Below are 20,391 nucleotides of genomic sequence, written 5' to 3'. Positions count from 1 at the left end.
TATCCTTTAATTTACAGTTATGAGTAAGTACATACCATGTTTACCTCACTCTAGTTCCATCCATTTGCCCTCAATTTTTCTGATATCATTGTTTTTAACAGCTTAGTAATACTGCATTGTATAAATATGCCACATTTTCTTTATGCATTCTTGGAGCAGAAGTTTCTCTGGTCCCACCTGTTCCTGTAGCTGCTTATAAAACAATCACTTAGAGGCTTATATTAATTACCAACTGTATGGCCTATGGCAGGCTTCTTGATAGCTAGGTCTTTCAACTTAAATTAACCCATTTCTATTTACCTATGTAGCACCACATGTTCCATGGCTTTACTGCATCCCATTACATGTTGCTCCTTGGATGGTGGTTTGGCATCTCCCCCCACCCACTCTCCTTTCTCCTTTCATTATTTCTCTTGGATTTTCCCGCCTGGCTCCATCCTGCCCTGCCATAGGCCAATGCAGCTTTATTTACTAACCAATGGGAACAACATATATTCACAGTGTACAGAAAGACATCCCACAGTACATTCTTTGGTTGAGGGACATCCTGATAACTTTTTACTGGTCCCCTCACCTATGGCAGAATTGTGTATGGCATTGTCCAGCTCCACTCTAGCCAATGACTAGACTGGTGTAGCCTTCTGACTCAAGCTGAATGGTCTTCCCAAGGAACTTGGACGCAGGGATAGTTTCTTAAGCTCCCTAAGCCTCCATTCATTTATATATTGATATATACTTGCAGAACTGGTTAAATAATGTATGTCAGAACTCTAGATCTGGGAGACACACAGACACACACACTTTATCTTATGGTTACAGATAAAACATGGAAATTCAACTACAAATACTTAAGAATTACAGTGCTTGACTAATTAGCAGTGATATTGCCATTTGGTATCTAAGGACAAATATAAGGCTCTTTGTAATGGAATTTTCTTTGGGCTGCCAGCTCCCAAATAATGACAGAGAGACTTCTTATTAATTATGAAATCTTGGCTTTAGCTTAGGCTTGTCCCACTCGCTCTTAGAACTTAAATTAACCCATTTATATTAATCTATGTTTTGCCTCTTGGCTTTTTACCTTTCATTCTGTATGTCTGACTCCCTCCATGTCTTCTTGGCATCTGATGTGCACCTAGATTCATCTACTTCCTCTCTCCCTGCCTGGAAGTCCTGCCGATACCTCCTGCCTGGCTATTGTCCATTCACCTTTTTATTACACCAATCACAGCAATACATTTTCATACAGTGTACAGATATCCCACAACAACTCTTATCTATAGTAATCAATGAGATACTTCCTTTAGATGGATTTCAGTTTTTCTGCTATTTACAATGAATATACAGATCTTCATGCATATATTTTCTTAGAATAAGTTTTCCTTAAGTCTTGTACATTATTGTGTTTCTTGTTATGTATTGTCATAATTCCTTTCAAAACACTGAGCTCACTTGTGCTTCTACCAACCCTATATGCTTTACATATTAGTATATCAGACACCTAGACCCCAAATCCATTCTTCCTTTCTTCAGTAAGAATTGAGCTTACACCAGATGTGGTGGTGCACATTTCTAATCCCAGTACTTGGAAGGCAGAGACAGGTAAATATGAGTTTGAGGCCAGCCTGGTCTACATAGTAAGTTCTATGTCAGTCAAGACTGCATAGTGAGACCTTGTCTTTATAAAAAGAATGAGCTTAGCTGGGTATAGGTACACCCTGGCTGATTGTATTCCCTACCTTCCTGTAGACGGACTTTTCTATCGCATCAGTTCCCCAAAAAACACACAGAGACATATATTATTAATTATAAATGCTCGGTTGATAGCTTAGACTTGCTTTTAACTAGCTCTTAGAACTTAAATTAACCCATTTCTATTAATCTATGTGCTGCCCTGAGGCTCATTCACCTTATCTATGTACTATTCACGTTGCTTCTTCCAGTCTGCCTGGCGACTCCGAGACTCCTCCTCCTCCTTCCTCCAGCATTCTCTTAGTCTGGTTCTCCCACCTAACCTTATCCTGCTTAGCTGTAGTCCAGTCAGCTTCTTTATTAAACCAATCACAGTGACATATATTCACACAGTGAAAAGGAATATTCCACACCTTCCTTTGCTACTTACAGAGCTTAAGTTCCTTAAAATTTTTTAAAAAAATTATTGCTATCTTTGTATTTAAATGCCTACTTGTTTGTGTGTGCAGGATCCACGGAGGCAATAAGAGTGTGTCAGATCCCCTGGAAATGGAGTTTCAGAGTTGTGAGCCAGTAGATGTGGGTGCTAGGAACTGAACTATAGTCACCTGCAAGAGCAGCAAGTGCTCTTAGACACTGAGTCATTTATTCATTGTGGGAGGCCAGCTCCCACCTTTTCCAGGGTTCCTCTGAGGAGGAGAGAGGGATAAAAACATTAGATAAAGGTAGCGAAGAAGAGAAAGACAGAAACAGTATAGCTTCAGGAGGATCCAATGGCCCCTTCTGCCTCTTCAAAGAGGCTTTTTATAACTACGCCAAGGGGAAGGGTAAAAGAACTCCCCCTTGCTAGATCAAAGCACACTGCACAGCCAATTGTTAACCCTTCCACACACCTGGTAACCATGCCTGTGGTCCAATCATCCCCTTATGCAGCCCTGCTGGGTAAAGCAAGCTCAGATCCTCAGACCTTGAGTAAGTTCTCACTAGAAAACCTCTGTGGGTCTCTACCATCTTGGAACCTACCATTCAATCATGAGAGGCACAGCTTCCATCCACATCAATTACTTGAAAGAAAAATTTTTGTCCTTCAGTCCTACTTTCTCCCTTTGCACAGACTAGAACTCGGACCATGTGAGTAAGGACAACACCCTAGGGAAGGGCAAACAAGAAAGACTGAAGGATCTTGGGACTTGGCATAAGTTCCCAGAGAAGAATTCTGATGGCAGCCTAAGCACTGATCTGCTATTTGAGATACTATATCTTAAAAACACAGCAGAATTAAAATATATTTTAATGTAATGTGTAGGCATTTGGAGAATAATTTGCTTAATGACATAAGCAGAGTGCTATGCCTTTGCACCCATAAGCAGCCACTGTTAGTGTTATTCACGTCTACCTTAAGAAAGTTCCCTGTACTATAGAGTAAAGTGGTTTTAATGCCAGTCATTTTAGCTCACCTCCCTGCAGTAGTTCCTTCAGTGACAGTGCCAGAGTGTCTTTCCTCAAAAGAAGCCACTAGTCACAGCCCCTGTTCCTGTTAGTCAGCAGCCCTTGCTCAGCTGTGTTCATAGCAGCATTATCTGTAGTAGCCAGAACCTGGAAACAACCTAGATGCCCCTCAACTGAAGAATGGATAAAGAAAATGTGGTACATATCCACAATGGATTATTACTCAGCTGTAAAAAAAAAAAAAAAAAAAAAAAAAAAAACAATGACATCATGAGGTTTGCAGGCAAATGGATACAACTAGAAAATATCATCCTGAGTGAGGTAACCCAGACTCGGAAAGACAAACATGGAGAGTAGATGTAAAACAAAGGATAACCAGACTACAACCCACAGCTCCAGAGAAGCTAGGTAACAAAGAGGACCCTAAGAGGGATGCATGGATCACCTTGGGAAGGGGAAATAGATGAGCTTTCCTGGATAAACTGGGGGCAGGAGGGGAGATAGTATAAGGGAGGAGATAGGCAATAAGAACATAAGCTGGGGAAGAGATGGAATGGGAGAGCAATGAGAGAGATATCTTGATAGAGGGAGCCATTATAGGGTCAGGGAGAAACCTGGTGCTAGGGAAGATAGACTACTAGCAATAGTGGAGAGGGTGCCTGAACTGGCCTACCCTGGTAACCAGATTGGTGACTACCTAACTGTCATCATACAGCCTTCATCCAGTAACTGATGGAAGCAGATGCAGAGATCCACAGCCAAGCACCAGGCCAAGCTCCAGGAGTCCAGTCGAAGAAAGGGAGGAGGGATTATATGAACGAGGGAGGTCAAGGTCATGATGGGGAAATCTATAGAGACGACTGAACCAAGCTTGTGGGAACTCCTGAACTTTAGACCGACAGCTGTGGAGCCTGCAGTGGGATTGGACTAGGCCTTCTGCATATGGGAGACAGTTGTGTAGCTGGGTCTGTTTGAGGGGCCCCTGGCAGTGGGACCAGGACCTATCCCTGGTGTATAAGCTGATTTTTTTGGAGTCCATTCCTTATGGTGGGATGCCTTGCTCAGCCTTGATGCAGTGGGGAGGGGCTTGGTCCTACCTCAACTAAATGTACCAGGCTTTGCCGACTCCCCAGGAGAGGCCTTACCCCTTTGGAGGAGGGGACTGGGGGTGAGGCAGAGTGGGGTGTGGTGGAGGAGGGATTGGATGGGAAACTCTGGTTGGTACGTAAAATGAATAAAGAATTAAAAGAAAAAAATACAAGTGAAAACATGAAGAAAAAAAAAGTGGTTTGTTTGACCAGTGAGACTCCCTGGGAAAAAAACTAAAATTAATTTTTCATTTGCTAGTAGCTATCATTGGAGATAACTCCTGGGCTAGGGATGAGGGTATGTGTACATTTCTCCTTTCAGTTCTAGAACTACATCTAGTGGAAATCTGTGCAGGTCCTGGGCATGCTGTTCATATGTACATCAGTCCTTCTGGGAACAGAAGATCTTGCTTTCTTAGTGTCCTCCCTTACCTCTAGCTGTCACACTCTTCCATCCTCCTTTTCCAGGGTAGCTGACAGTGATTGTCTCCTGGAAACCAAATACTTTAAGAAAATATTGGAAACATCCCACCTGCCAATCTATCAACGAAGAATACTATGAACTAAACTGCATGGATTTAAGTGGCTTAAGCCCTTTTGAAAATTATAACGTTCTACTATTCATTAATGTGACAGTATGTGAGTTTTTCTTTTGCGTTGTAATGGTTTTTCGGGACAGTTTGTTTATCAGCCCCAGCTGTCCTGGAACTTTGTAAACGAGGCTGGCCTTAAACTCCCAGAGATATGCCTGCCTCTGCCTCCTGAGTGCTGGGATTAAAGGTGTGTGTCACCATAATACAATTTCTGTAACGAATCTGACACTAATTATTAATAACGGTTGTACCCAGAGTTTCCCCAAAGACCACCAAGAGACCAAATCTGATTCTCACGCTGTAGCCCAGGCTGGCCTCGAACTCACAGAGATCTGCCTGCCTCTGCCTCTGTAGTGCTGGGATTAAAGGCAAGTGCCACCACCGCCCGGCCAAGAGTCCTTTTATTGTTGTGAGTTACCCCTGGTTTCTTGTCAGTCTGCCGCAGCAGCTGAGCAGGTGAGACCTTGAGTAGCAATCAAGGGAGATTTTTTATAATGGTTAGGGTAGGGGGATCTGGGAGAATCCAACTGTATATAGTTAACAAGCTCAGGATTGGTGCTTGCTTACCTTAGGTTAGAGATGCTTGGTTTGAACTGATTAGAGAGTTGCAGCTTCAAGGGAATTGCCTTATCTTTTAGCAGTCTATACCATCAACAGACCCATTTCTCTGACAATAAGACATCCCATTTCTTATCTGCAGTAAACTTGCTCCCTTTGATACCTATGGTATATAATCTACCATATCCTTTAGGTTATGGCAGGAAATGTTTGGAACTCGTTTTTTATGTGGCTCTTGATTGTCTAGGAGCAGCACATCCTCTGGTGGATTTCCCAGGGCCTGCTGCCCCCATTCTGACCCTTCTCTAAGATGGCTGCAACCCTGGCATCCTCACAGTAACCACCCTGGAAAGAAGCAAATATCCGAGTTGCTTGAGATAATGCAATTTCGTTTCTCTATCCCCTCCAAAAGTCAGTATGCTGTAGCTCATGGTATGCCAAACATTTCTACTATAATGGATCTGACTGCTGGCTTTAATCTTAGCCATTTGTGGTGCTGAGAAGAGCCACTTTCAAGATTTCGTTTCTTTCTCAAATGAGAACAGGGAGCTCTGATCTGAACGCTGTTAGCTGGCTAGTTATAAAAGCCTCTCCTCCAGTCACACACACACAGGGATAGACTTCCCCCATGGCCCATTCAGAGTCCACGGTCTGCTCCTTTCACTCAGTGCCCTAATTCCTACAGCTAAGGAAATAGGAAAAGGAAGTTCTTTAGTAATGACCAGGGCTGCTCTGCCACGTGGCCCTCCGCCGAGCAAGCGAGCTCCCCTAGGGCCCGACCGAGGAAACGCCGCAGCGCCTCGTAGGACCGCGCAGCGACAGGCGGAAGCGGCGGGCACAGAGGACCCGCGGTTCCCGCCCGCCTCGAGGGGGAAGGGCGGGGAGCACACACGGAAATCCGTAGAGGAGGGAGGTGGCACCTGGGGAGTGAGACTTCCGGTGGCGCAAAGCGTGTTGGGATCAGTTTGCGGCAAACCTCCTTCCCGGCCTGTGAGACCACCGTTAGCGCCGCTCCAGCTTCCCCAGCCCGCCCTCGCTCAGGCGGCCGGGCTGCTGCCGCGCGCCCCGGCTGTTCTCGGCCCCGTCCGCTCTCGTTCCGGGCCGCCGGCGTGCGTTCAGCGGCGGCCTCGGCAGACATGTTGTGAGGCGGCGGCGGCGCGGGTGCCCGAAGGATGGTGTGGCCGAGGCGGCGGCAACCGCTGCTGGTGGCGGCGGCCGCGGCGGCTGCGGCTCTGTAGAGCCCGGCCTGCGGGGTGTGCGGCTTACTGCGGCCGGCCGGGTACTCCAGCGAGCCGTTTAGGTCCGGCCAGACGACAGCGACAGTCGGTCTGAGGCGAGCCGGAGGAGGGTCTCCAGCCTTGGGAGAGGGGCCCCGAGCCCTCGGCACCCTGACCTTCTCACACGGCGGGTGTTCCCGGCCCTCGGACCCGCGCCTTCCGCGTTTCCACACCTCTGAGTTCTGAGCTTCCCCGACCCGGTCCCCCCGTCCGAGGGCAGCCTTTGGGAAATCTGCGTGGAGTGGTGGCGGACCAGAGTCGAAGAGTCCGAAAGTTGGGGCTTGAAAGACAGGAAGGTACGATGGCTTCCTCGTCTGGCAACGATGATGATCTCACTATTCCCAGAGCTGCTATAAATAAGATGATCAAAGAGACTCTCCCCAACGTCCGGGTGGCCAACGATGCCCGAGAGCTGGTAGTGAACTGCTGCACTGAATTCATTCACCTTATATCTTCGGAAGCCAATGAGATTTGCAACAAGTCGGAGAAGAAGACAATTTCACCGGAGCATGTCATACAAGGTAAGTCATTGGTGTGGGACTTTGCCTAAGTCCAGGGGAACAGTCTTACCAATAGCATAGCCACTTAGTGTCACAACGGGGCTGGAGAGATGGCTCTGGTTAAGAGCACTGGCTGCTCTTCCAGAGGACCCGGGTTCAGTTCCCAGCACCCACACGGCAGCTCACAACGGTCTGTATCTCCAAGATCTGACATCCTCACACAGACGTACATACAGGCAGAACACCAATACACACAAAATCAAAATAAGTAAATTATAAAAAAGAAAGAAAAAGTCACAAAGGCATAGGAGACAGTTGGCACCTTAAGAAAATACCTATGTAGCATTCTTCGGACATTTTTTTATCCAGCTAATGCAAATAAGGAAAGCAAACATTAGGGCCAACAAACATCCTCAACTAATATGGTTTACAGTCAGGTCTTAAAGCAACAAGAATTGACAACCAAGACAGTAACCTAGAAGTTCTCTCGTGGAAAGTTAAATTTTAGACAGAACTTCAAGCATGAGTTGAGTCAGAGAGTACCTCATCCTCACCTGACCCTTTTTACCAGTGGAGAGGAAAAGATTAATTTTGAACACACGAATAGAATAGAAAAAACTTTTGGGCTGTGAATGTAGTGCAGTGCTGTATCATTTACCTAGCATGCACAGGTCCTGGGTTTGATTACCAGCACTGAATTAAAAAAAAAAAAAAAAAGTATTAACATGAGTGTGGTCGATGTTGTAAAGTTTTTATTTTATTGCTTTCCAAATAGGGAGTCTATTTTTGCTTTAAAAAAATGGTGAAGTGCTAAAACAGTCGTCACCAGGTTCCCAAAGCACTCCTGAAAGAAAACGCCAAGTGCCACATTTACTTTTTGACTCCAACTTTTGATTGTTTTGTTCTTTGAAAATGTTTAAAAGCTTGTACAGGTTATGCCAAAGGTGTCACCAACACCCCACCTCCCAGCCTGAGCCTAGGGCCTGACACATGCTAGCAAGTACTCTGTCCTTTCTTTGTGCTTTCCCCATCTGGATGTGTATATATATTTAAGGTTTTATTGAAAAGCACTTCTAAAAGTTTCAACAGTTTCTTCCTTATCTTGGAAAAGATTTGCAGTAGGAATTTGGGAGACTTGATGGTTGCAGGGAAGGGAAACAAAAGTACTTTTGACAATTTTGAGAGAAATACTTTCTGTGGCTTTTCATGAACTCTTAAGAGAAAGTTACATTCAGTTTGAGCAATAACTTCTATTTTGTAATAATCTAGTGAAATTAAAACAATTTCTTGATTACTTTTGAAGTTAAACACATTTAATCATACCATGTATGATTACCTTTTTATAATTTTAACTTTTAAAAATTTTACTTTTCTGTTAAGGTCAAATGGAGAACAGATGGGCCATATCCATTTTCCACTGCCAGGATTGACAAAAAGATCCTGTGCTGAAGGCAGTTTTAAAGTGCACCCTGGGGGCTGGAGAGATAGATGGCTTAGAGGTTAAGAGCACCAACTGCCCTTCCAGAGGTCCTGAGTTCAATTCCCAGCACCCACATGGTGGCTCACAACCATCTGTAATGAGATCTGGTGCCCTCTTATGTATACATAATAAATAAATAAATCTTTAGGGGGAAAAAAAAAAGTAAAGTGCACCCTGCTTTACTAAGGGTGAGTATTTAGCATGCCAGAAGTCAATCCCAGTAGAGAGTAGAGCCATGGTATATAACACACACACACACACACACACACACACACACACACAGTGTATAAATAATTGTTACATACATATGTGCTCTGCTATTTCAGTACATAGTAGATAACCCCTAAGAATAAAGCAACATTTAGGGTTTTGTTGTTGTTTTTCAGGGTTAGGAGAAGCAAGATACTAACAGGATCTTACTGTGTAGCCCAGCCTGGTCCTCTTCTCTCAGTCTCTTGAATACTGGGATTCTGTAATCACCATTCCCTGCTGTTTGTTTGATTCTTTTTTATGTGTGTTAAACTTAGGGCCTTGTATGTGCTAGGCAAGCAGGGTACGGCAGAGCTATATCCCCAGCCCATCTATTTGATTCTTGACACTACTTTGTTTTGTTTTTTTCCCTATTGGTTTGGTTTGCTGAGTGTTAGAAAAATGGAAGCCAGGTTGTCTGTTTTTTATATATATATATATATATAAAATTTTATTTTTATTTTCTGGAGCTGAGGACCAAACCCAGGGCCTAGCACTTGCTAGGCAAGTGCTCTACCATCGAGCTAAATCCCCAACCCTGTCTGTTTTTTGTTTTGTTTTGTTTTTTGAGACAGGGTTTCTCTGTGTAGCTTTACACCCTTCCTGGATCTCACTCTGTAGACCAGGCTGGCCTTGAACTCACGGAGATCTGCCTGGCTCTGCCTCCCAAGTGCTGGGATTAAAGGTGTGCCCCACCACCGCCGGCGTGTTTTTATTTTTACATTGTGTATTTGATTGTTGTCCTAAGTTCTTGAGAAGATTCTCTAACAAATAGCTGACAATCCCTTTGACTCCTCTTAAAGAAGAAGAGCCTCCCTTGTCAAGCGTCAGCACTTCAGTGAGAACTTCAGAGGATTTCAATGGGGTCTGCCTAAACATTTGTTTGTACCGTGAAAGTGATGATGACTGTTCCAAAAATCTAGTAACACACTGTCCTGGGGAAGGGTCATTTTTTTCTAGGATATATTTAGAGTTCTGATTGACATGATGATTGAGTAAAAGTTCAGCTGTAGCAAGCAATATGCTAAATTTTGGAATATGCTAACTTCAGTTCAATGCATGACTCAGAAAGTTACAATGAAAGACTGTTTTCTGTGATGATGGCAATCTACTGATGTTAAAAACTGTGAATTGACCTGTTGGCACTCATAAATTTATCTTTTTCTTGTAATGTTGCCATTAAGTATATAAGAGGGGCTGGAGAGATGGCTCAGCGGTTAAGAGCACTGACTTGTTCTTCCGGAAGACCTGGGTTCAATTCCCAGCACCCACATGGTGGCTTACAACTCTCTCTAACTCTAGTTCTAGGGAACCCTACACCCTGACACCTTTACACATGTAGGTAAAACACCAAAGCAACCAGGTGGTGGTGGCTTACTTCTTGAGGCAGACAGATCTCTGTGAAGTCAGCCTGATCTACAGAGACCTAGGCCAGCCAGGACTACACAAAGAAGCCCTATCTCAAAAAAAAAAAAAAAAAAAAAAGTATATAAGAATATCTATAGTTTTGCTCCAATTAGTGTAAATTTTATACATTTGTAATTGCCTTAAGGGATTTTTTGTTTTTCTTGAGCCAGAATTTCTCAGTATAGACTGGGCTGGCCTTGAACTCAGATGAGCATGCCTCTGCCTCCCTAGTGCTGGGATTAAAGGCATGCACTACTACACAGCAGAGAAATTTTTCTTTTTTTTAAAGGTACATGTTTTAGGTGTTTGAAATGTATCCTTACTGAGGAACTCTGAGAAGTTGGTAAAATTATGGTAGATACGACCTTTTAGATTGCTTTTCTGTGAGAGGCAGCCACCTAGTGAGACCCTGTTTAAAAAAAAAAGTTTTTCTGTCAGCATTGATTATTTAGGAACAGAAGATATATACCTATGGGATAATAATATACAATTTTTTTTTTTAGCTTTCTCTCTATATAGATAGATAGATAGATAGATAGAGATATTTGTTTATTTTTATTTTATGTGCATTGGTGTTTTGCCTGTAGATATGTCTGTGTGAGGGTGTCAGATCCCCTAAAACTGGAGTAACAGACAGTTGTGAGCTGCCATGTGGGTGCTGGGAATTGAACCTTGGGTCCTCTTGAAGAACAGCCAGTGCTCTTAACCACTGACCCATCTCTCCAGCCGCTGTTTTTTTGTTAATATACATTTTGAAAAGGTTTTCATGGTGAAGTTTGGGTTTGTAGTAATAAAGTTCATTAACTACACCTTTCTTCAGGCCATTTCACCTCATTGCTACCTAGCTTTATCTTACTAGAGCAAATTAAACATTCTGAGACACTTTTGTAAAATTGAAATAATTTTATTACCATATAAATATATAAAGTACCATAATTTAGTTAAACCTTTTTTTGTTTGTTTGTTTTAAGTAGACTTGGCTTTTAAAAATCACAGATACATGAATAGAAAGTTTTTATCTATTGCTGATAGCTCTTTTATTTCATTGCTGGTTTTTGTGAACACATATTCCTAAATGAGTTCTAATACGTTCTGTTGCCTTATGAGATGGCAAACAACACTTGATTATAGATATAATTCACAAGTATTGAAAATCAGATAGGGTTTAAGAATTTTACAAAATATGCTACAATAAAGCTGATGTAGACGCCTTTTATCTTAGCATTTAGGAGAATTGGTTTGAGTTTGTAGCCAGCTTGAGCTACATAGTAGTACCAGGCTAGCCTGGGATAGAGTGTGAGACTGTCTCCCAAAAAACAAAACAAAACAAGCTGGATGTGGAGATGCACACCTTTAATCCCAGCACTTGGGAGGCAAACGCAGGCAGATGTCTGGAAGTTCAAGACCAGTATGGTCAACAAAGCAAGTTCCAGGACAGCCAGAACTGTTACACGGAGAACCCCTGTCTCGAAAAACCAAAAGAAAAAAAACATACACAATGAAAGGGGTAGAGAAGAATGAGTATGTTATAATAATTATTAATTCTAAAAATTGGTAGTAGTTTGATTAAAATAGAAAACCAAGCCAGGGCTACACAGAGAAACCCTGTCTTGAAAAATAAAATAAAATAAAAATAAAACCAAAATCTATTATGTTTAACTTTACAACTTGATGGCATTTACAAGGCTCAAATAAAAAATTTTAATTATATTGTTCTTTTGCATTTTTAACCTGTGCTACATTATGAGAAAAGTAACTGAAAGTAGTAAAAGGTAGATAAAGTTACTGGGAATACTCCTCCAATGGATTCAAGTTGTTTGCATTGGAGGAGTAGTTTCTTTTTAATTTCAGTCCATCCTATACTGGTTAATACATTAAAATAGATCACTGAAAACAAAATTTAAAAATTCATAAATTAAGCCTTCAATTTTTGTTTTAGATCAAACAGATAAAAAATACTCTTATCATCATTGCTATAAAAGCTTCTTAATTGCTTACTTTGAGATTCTACTTTTTTAAATATTTATTTATTTTTATGTGTATGGATATTTTTCTTGCCAATATGACTGGCACTATGCATGTGCAGTACAAAGGAGGGTATTGGATCCTCTGGGACTGGAGTTACAGATGGTTGTGAACCACCACGTGGGTGCTGGGAATTGAACCTAGGTCTTTTGGAAGAGCAGTCAATGTTCTTAACTGCTGAGCCATCTCTCCAGCCCCCAGAATTTCCACTCTTAACTGTTATAAGCAACAACTATTATAACCACAACCTCTGGTACAAGTCCTTGGACCATACTTTTGAGTAGCTTTGCTCTAAAGCCTAAATGTCAATGTATTTTGGAAAGTGAATGTGAATTTTGAAATCAGAGAAACAGTGATTGTAGAGAAATTGTAACATAGAATAAGAACGGTACATGCTGTGTTGCCTAAATAATACCAATATTTGAAATTTGCGCTATAAACGGTTGTTTACAGTAGGATTTTTTTCTTTTCTGGATTTTATCCCCCCCGCCATTCTCTGTCTCTGCCTGTCTCTCTCTTTTTGTGTCTCTCTTCCTTTCTGTTTTTAGGGACAGTCTCACTGTATAGCCCTAGCTGGCCTGGAACTCACAGAATTGCCTGCCTCTATCTGCCTCAGCCTCTGCTTCCTGAGGGATGGGATTAAAGGTGTATGCCACCATCCCTTTTATTATTTTTTTAATATTTATTATTTTTCTAAAAATGATCTTTTTTTGGAAATGCTACTCAAGATTGAACCCAGGGCCTCACACATGTTAGGCAGGTGCAGTACTACATCCACAGCCCAAGGCTTTGTTTCCTTCTACTGACTCACACTTGCTTACTGAATATTGCTAAGCAACTAGCATTGTGGTGGAAACTGGTTAGATTACAGAAATGAACGATACTCAGTCCTGAAGGGTTTCCTAGTTTGTTGGGTGTGCTGTGTACCATGGATGACATGATTGTCAGGGGTCTTCATGCCAGGCCAGTGAGGCAAGAATATTTTGACTTACACCATCTTGCTGTATTTTAAGTGGAAAATGTCACTTGCTTCCCTCCCACAAATAAGAAACTGAGATTGCTGGTTTGTGTGTTGTTGTTTTTAATCCAAAATGTGTTTGTTAGGATGATTCCTTACTAATTCAGGTGCTTTTAGTGCTGCTGCTTCCTGAAGTAGCATCCTTTTGTCATCCTTCTTTACTGCATATAGGCTGACGGGGAGGACAGTGTACGGGGAGCCAGTACACAAGAAACATTACTATTTATGCATGGCTAAAAACGGGATTTTATAGCATTCTGGGCATTTCACATCCATGCGGTAGGAATTGGGGCTCTGCACCAGGTGCGCTCTTTTTTTTTTTTTTCCCCTCCTTTTATTTCCTCTTGTCTTCTAGAGAGGAATGACGGAGATCCTTTGTGAGAAGCATGTTCTTGTAGGGAGGTTATTACTGCTGGGAAAAGCTGATTTGTGTACTTTAAAGGGAGCTGTATGTATTTTTTCTTCTTGATTCTCAATAGCTGAAGTGCTTACTTTAGCCTCCTGAGTATTGGGAAAGTGTGTATTACCACTCTCTGTTGGTACACTGGATAAAAGAAAAATGTACTCTTTCACCCTATCTTTTTATAGCTTAATATGTGTTCCTAGCCTACTTTTTTGTAATGGGACAAACTATGTCATTAACCAGTAAATTCCAAATGTTTCCCTTTTTTGTATTCTTTAAGAAACAGACAGACTTAATGATGCTTGATTTACTGTGAGTGGCATAGGAAAGATATTTTTCTTACTCAAACCACATGTTGTAGGAAATTTTAAGAGAGGGAAACATAAAAGACTGTCTTGAAATGTACCATTAGCTTTAACCAGTCTCTAGTCAAATATTAAGGAAGTAGATGAGTATGGGGCTGGAGAGATTGCTCAGAGGTTAAGAGCATGGTGCTGTTCTTTGCAGAAGGACTTGTGTTCCTACACATCCATGAGGTGCTTCATAACTACCTTTAGCTCCAGCTCCTAGGGAGTACTACACCCTCCTTATCTCTGGCCTTACACTCACGTGTACAAATCTCTCTCTCTCTCTCTTACACACACACACACACACACACACACACACACACACACACACACACAATTAAAAACTTAGAGAATAATGGTTGATAAAAATATTTGTCTTAGCCACCCAGATAGTTGCTAAATGACTGTCTCCCAAGAAGAAACTAACAAAAATAGATGGTACATAAGTGAGGGAAAGCTATATTTTTTTCATCTTTCATCTTTTCATTTCTGTAGCACTAGAAAGTCTGGGCTTTGGCTCTTACATCAGTGAAGTAAAAGAAGTCTTACAAGAATGCAAGACAGTGGCACTGAAAAGAAGGAAGGCCAGTTCTCGCTTGGAAAATCTTGGCATTCCTGAAGAAGAATTACTGAGACAGCAACAGGAGTTATTTGCAAAGGTAAGTAATAGGTTTTAAATTATTTCATTGGAAATTTACCAAAATCAAGGGTTTTTTTGAAAATCACTTTATAAATCAACATACCTATTGTAGTTAGAGTTTTCCTGCCTGGCCCACAGTCAGGACAAATCTCTCTCACCCACCAGGCCCATAGACGCTCAGACCCAACCAAGTAAACACACAGAAACTTATATTGCTTACAAACTGTATGGCCGTGGCAGGCTTCTTGTTATCTACTTCTTCTATCTTAAATTAACCCATTTCTATTAACCTATACTTTGCCACGTGGCTCATGGCTTACTAGTACCTTACATCTTGTCATGGCGGTGGCTGGCAGTATCCCTCCCCCAGCCTTCCACCTCCCAGAATTCTCTTCTCTCTTGTCCCACCTATACTTCCTGCCTGGCCACTGGCCAAACAGCATTTTATTTATACAGAGCGATATCCACAACAACCTATAGTAATCTTTCTCCAGCTCATTGCGTATTACAGTCTGATGTTTAGAACTTGGCCAGTTTGACTCTGGTTCATGTAAATGATTGCAATAACCAGTTTCCTTCCTTCCTTCCTTCTTTCCTTCCTTCCTTCCTTCCTTCCTTCTCCCCCCCCCCCCCTCTCTCTCTCTCTCTTTGAGACAAGGTTTCTCTGTGTAGCCCAGCTGTCCTGGAACTCACCTTGTAGACCAGGCTGGCCTTGAATTTAGAAAGGAAAATCTGATTAACATTTTCTGTGTAACAAGGTATTGATTGATCTGTAGCCCAAGCTGGTTTTGAATTTATAGTCTTCCTGCCTCAGTCCCCCAAGTACCAAGATAATAGGAATTGTACCACCAAATGTCATTGTATTTGATCCTTAAACATTATTAGGCACAAGATACAGTGCTGTTTAATAAGAAGGGCTAGAAAGAGTTCTGGTAAAGAATGCATACTACTTGGGGCAGAAGAGATGGCAGTGGTTAAGATCACCGGCTGCTCTTCCAGAGATCTGAGTTCAGTTCCCAGCAACCGCGGTGGCTCATAGCCATCTATAATTGGATCTGATGCTCTCTTCTTGCATGCAGGTGTACATGCAAATGGAGCATCATAGACATAAAAATAAATAAATCTTTAAAAAAAAGAATGGTACACATGGCTTCAGACCCAGAACTGGCGGTAAACTGTACCACCGCCGTTTTGGGAAGCTGAGGTGGGCGGAGCCAGCAGCCACAGCGTTATTTCAGTCTTACAAATCTTCCAGAGGACCTGAGTTCATTTCCCAGCACTCACATTGGGAGGCTCCAAGGATATTCAACACCTTTGGCCTTTGAGGGCACCAGTACTCATATGCACATATCCCCTGCAGACACATACATAATTAAAATAATAAAATAAATCTTAAAAATAAACTAATAGAAAAACATTTTCCAATATTTATTGAGTTCTAAATATTGGTTAATGATATTACCAAGCTATTTGTATATATTAGTTCATTTAATCCTTGTAAGAATCTATAAGGGCTGGGTGGTGGTGTTGCACACCTTTAATCCCAACACTCAGGAGGCAGAGCCAGGCGGATCTCTGTGAGTTCGAGGCCAGCCTGGGCTACCAAGTGAGTTCCAGGAAAGGCACAAAACTACACAGAGAAACTCTGTCTCAAAAAACAAAAAAGAATCTATAAGGATTATATAACATGGGTTGCTGAGATGGCTCAGCGGGTAAAGGTGCTTGATTATTTCTGGACTTTTCCATTTAATATTTGGTTGATTACAGGTAACAGAAATCAAATGAAACTATATATGGGGAGATCCTTGTACTGTGTACAGATTTACAAAGTACATCTGCTTTGCTATCTGAAATCCTCATTGGATTCTACTACCAATAGAGGCTAGTGTAAGCAAATAGGTCTTGCTTCTTTTCTTTCCTCTTCTAGTTCCTTGACCAGTCCAGGAAGTTATTTATGTATTAGGTCGTTTGAGACAGGATTTCACTTGTAGCCTAGGCTGCCTCTCTTCCAGTGCTGGGATTATAAATGTGTGCCATCACACCCAGTTTGTCTCGTAGTAGGAACTGAATCCAATCTGCATTTTCTCTGTTACAGAACCAGCCTGAACCTGCACCCTTCTTGGGTGTAGGTCCCCACTGGTGAGGTCTCCGTGCTTTCATACTTTAGCAAATATACCTGTTCTTTGGAGATCTAAGTTCAGTTCTACTTGATTGTTCGTTCCTACAGACATAGTTGTAAATGTTCTGTCCTCTTCTTTTGTCCCTGGATTAGATTGGTGACTGCTGCTCGTACCTGCTGTCTCTTTAGTGTCATAGTGTTCTTTGCCTTCTCAGTTCTTTTGCTGATAGCAGTTTCATGTTTGGTTACCAATCTTTTTTCTTTTTTTAAACTAGTTCCCAGAACTGATGTTAATTCTCTCCCCTGAAAACACCTTGACTTAGGCAGGAAGGAGAAAACAATATTTTAGTTATACTTTAAGTAAGGGTATAGTTTCATTAGTAAGTGAAAATTAGGAAATTTCAAGTAGACTAAATATAAAGAAAGACAATGAAAATGTAAAAATATAGCATACATTTGAGAAACATTTTATGTTCTAGGTTTCTTTTGAAGCTTGAATTATAATAGGAACTCAGAAGAAAATATCAGGGTAGCTATTGCATTCACTATGGTATTTTTCCCTAACTGTACTGGGACCTTTTAAGCACAAATTATGTTTATAAGAAAATTATAATTGAAGGGACAGGAAAGAAACACAGCAAAAAGAGCCAAAGAGCAACTAATGTGATTTCCTACTCCCCACTCCCCCATCAACCTTTTGTTTGTTTTGTGTATCCCTGGCTGTCCTGGAACTCATTTTGTAGACCAGGCTGGCCTTGAACTCAGATCTACTGCCTCTGCCTCAAGTGCTAGACTAAAGATGTGTGCTACCACTGCCACCACCACCACCTGGCTCTATCAACCCTTTTAAGTCTATATATCACATGTGTACATTGCAGAGGCCAGAAGAGGATGCTGCATCCCGTGGAACTGGAGTTAACAGATAGTTGTGATCTACCATGTGGGTGCTAAGAATCAAAATCAGATCCTCTGGAAAAGCAGCCAATGCTTTTAACTGCGGAGCCATGTCCGGTCTCTCTATTAACCTTTTCAGTTTCTTGGTTTCTTGATATGTCACAATTACATAGTACTTGGAAAATATCTACATTTGATAAATAAGTCTGTTAGTTGGTTTAATTTACATTTAACAAAATGTGTACACTTGCGTGTATGTTTTTAATTCACAGGCTAGACAACAGCAAGCAGAATTGGCCCAACAGGAATGGCTTCACATGCAGCAAGCCGCCCAGCAAGCCCAGCTTGCTGCAGCCTCAGCCAGCGCATCCAATCAGGCAGGGTCTTCTCAAGATGAAGAAGATGATGATGATATCTGAAATTCACCATCTCGGCTTTTGTTTCCTCTATAAGAAAACAATGAAAGAAATGCTTGTCTGTAATTGTGTATGCATCTTGGTGGACTTACCATTGGTATTCTAGAGACATCTGCTGTCCGTTTTCAACTACTGTGCTATACATGTAAAACTGTCTCTTTGAACTATTGTAAATTGAAGGTTCAGTATAAGATCAACTTTGAATTTGTAATGGTGTTTCTGGAATCTAAGAGCAGTGTGAATCCTTTATTTGGTCAATAAACAGTATTACAGAAAACTTCAGGTTTATAAAAATACAGTGAAATTTATACAGATCTCTTAATCTCTATTTGCATTTTCTCTGCCCTTTTAACTGAACTAAAATTAGAATTTTATATTGAGACAGGACATGGCATGATACAGAATACATTGAATCGGGTTGGCAAAAAAAGTTCAGTTCTATATAGTATCTAAATTTTTTTTGTCTTTTAAAGTGAGTATATATGCAGGCAACAATTATATATGCTCAGATAAATATACTTGCTGAGAGAAAAACTCAAGACATTCAAAAACTAGGAAGGAATTGTATTCACTAGTAGTTGTATAAATTTGGTGAGTTATGTTTTTGATTTTGTTACTGTTTTGTGTAGCAGTAAAGACTAGTTTCATTATAGTATAATTTATCCTGACCTACACTATGCCATTTCAGAGACTGGCTAATCTTGAAGATTGTCATGATTCTTACTATTTCACTCCAGTCAGTAATTGTTCATAGTATTACTTGCATAGTTCGTTCATGTTTATGACATTTGAGAATATAGGTGGGATTGTGAAACAGTTGCTTGGGTTCCGTTGGTTTAACTGAGGCTCATGGATATTCAGACCTGTGCTAGGGGAATTAAATGAAAGCTAATGAACATGTTTGCTATGAAAGAGGGCTTTAAAAATATTATTTAACATTTAGTTTACTTATTGTTTGGTTTTAGCATAGATTTACATTTTCTTGACTAGATGGCCTAAAGAGTCCAGTGCTAACTTTTGATATGGCATCATTGTCCCCATCATCATAATTGATAGCTTTAAAGTTTACGTTTGATTAAAAAGTGTCATAACTGACCAGCCCTATATGAAGTGTTAACTTGCTTATTAAAAGGGAGCAGCTTTAATTTGGTTTCAATGAATAGAGTGTAGTAGTGTTTGTGAGAGGGATCCACCATTTGGAGAAAAGGTGTATTGCTTGTATTTTGGAAACAGAAAAATGCCACATAAGGTAATAGCAAGTCATTAAATTCCTATGTCAGTTGCCAAGTTATTTAAATTTCTGTAATCACCAAGCTCCAGAAGAGACTCTAACTGCCAGGATTTTAATTTTAATTGGAGAACTAAGTAAAGTTTATAAGTATTAGATTTATTAATATTCATATTTTGCAGTTTTAGAAAAAGGGAAATATTGTTATGCATTTATCAGATACATATACTTCCCAGTATAACAGAAAAGGTAGTACAAAGGGTAGTAATTTCGCTGAATGCTTTATGCTGAAGTTATTTTGAGGTATTTCATGGATATGCCCATGAAGTGTTTGGAAAAAATAGAAGGAATCGTTTTTTTCAAAAAGGTTAAGTACCAAAGGTAGGTAGTTTAGTCTACAAAAATAAGTTAGTCACTGTTGGCTTTTCTGATTTGTACTGTAACATTCTTTTACTTTGTTTTAAGTGTATATTTCTCAAGTAAACAATTTAGATATTTTTCCATGCCTCCTTCTTTTTGATGCAGACTTCAGGTTAATTAATATTTTACTGCATCTGATAATGTATTATATGTTTGAAGCCTAGTGACTTTTCATTTTGATGTTCTTGTGATTTCATATGCTGTATTCTTCAAGCAATAAAATTCTGATGTGTTTTATAAATTGTTTTTGTATTTAATGATTATAGTGCAGTTTCTGTTACCATTTTCACTACTTTTGAGAATGGTAAGTACAGAAGATACTGGTTATTTGGTATGTAGTACCCCTTCCTCATTAGTTTACTGCTATTTCAGAAAACAGTTTTGCTTCTTTTTGTAATGTCCAGATACAGGCACAACAAAACTCATTAAGCAGTACCTTGTTTTTAGCATTTAAAAGTCACAATTATTTGTTGCTTTAGTAATTAGAATGGTTAGGTCTTAGAAAAACAAAATCTCTAGTTTTTGAGAAGTAAAGTTATTTGCTAAATATTTTCCAACTTGCCAGTGTTGTACACGTGTACCATCACA

At 40.7% G+C, this 20,391-nt stretch overlaps 1 protein-coding gene across 1 annotated transcript; it reads left to right on the top strand.

Moving 5' to 3' along the window:
- The first annotated feature begins 6,256 nt into the window (after window positions 1-6,256).
- Window positions 6,257-20,044, top strand: Dr1 (down-regulator of transcription 1). The gene is made up of 3 exons (XM_036201527.1): window positions 6,257-7,178; window positions 14,582-14,745; window positions 18,012-20,044. The coding sequence occupies exons 1-3, from the start codon at window positions 6,959-6,961 to the stop codon at window positions 18,156-18,158; spliced, it is 531 nt and encodes a 176-aa protein (XP_036057420.1). The 5' UTR covers window positions 6,257-6,958; the 3' UTR covers window positions 18,159-20,044.
- The last annotated feature ends 347 nt before the right edge of the window (window positions 20,045-20,391 follow it).

The sequence above is a fragment of the Onychomys torridus genome, chromosome 10 (assembly GCF_903995425.1).
Source record: "Onychomys torridus chromosome 10, mOncTor1.1, whole genome shotgun sequence".
Lineage (NCBI taxonomy): Eukaryota > Metazoa > Chordata > Mammalia > Rodentia > Cricetidae > Onychomys > Onychomys torridus.
The sequence above is the reverse complement of the archived record's forward strand: the minus strand, read 5'-3'. Positions and strand labels throughout refer to the sequence as shown.

Coding starts and splice junctions, on each gene's coding strand:
- Dr1 (XM_036201527.1), top strand. CDS start 6,959: ATGGCTTCCTCGTCTGGCAACGATGATGATCTCACTATTCCCAGAGCT. Junction 7,179..14,581: donor ACCGGAGCATGTCATACAAG/GTAAGTCATTGG, acceptor TCATTTCTGTAG/CACTAGAAAGTCTGGGCTTT. Junction 14,746..18,011: donor AACAGGAGTTATTTGCAAAG/GTAAGTAATAGG, acceptor TTTAATTCACAG/GCTAGACAACAGCAAGCAGA.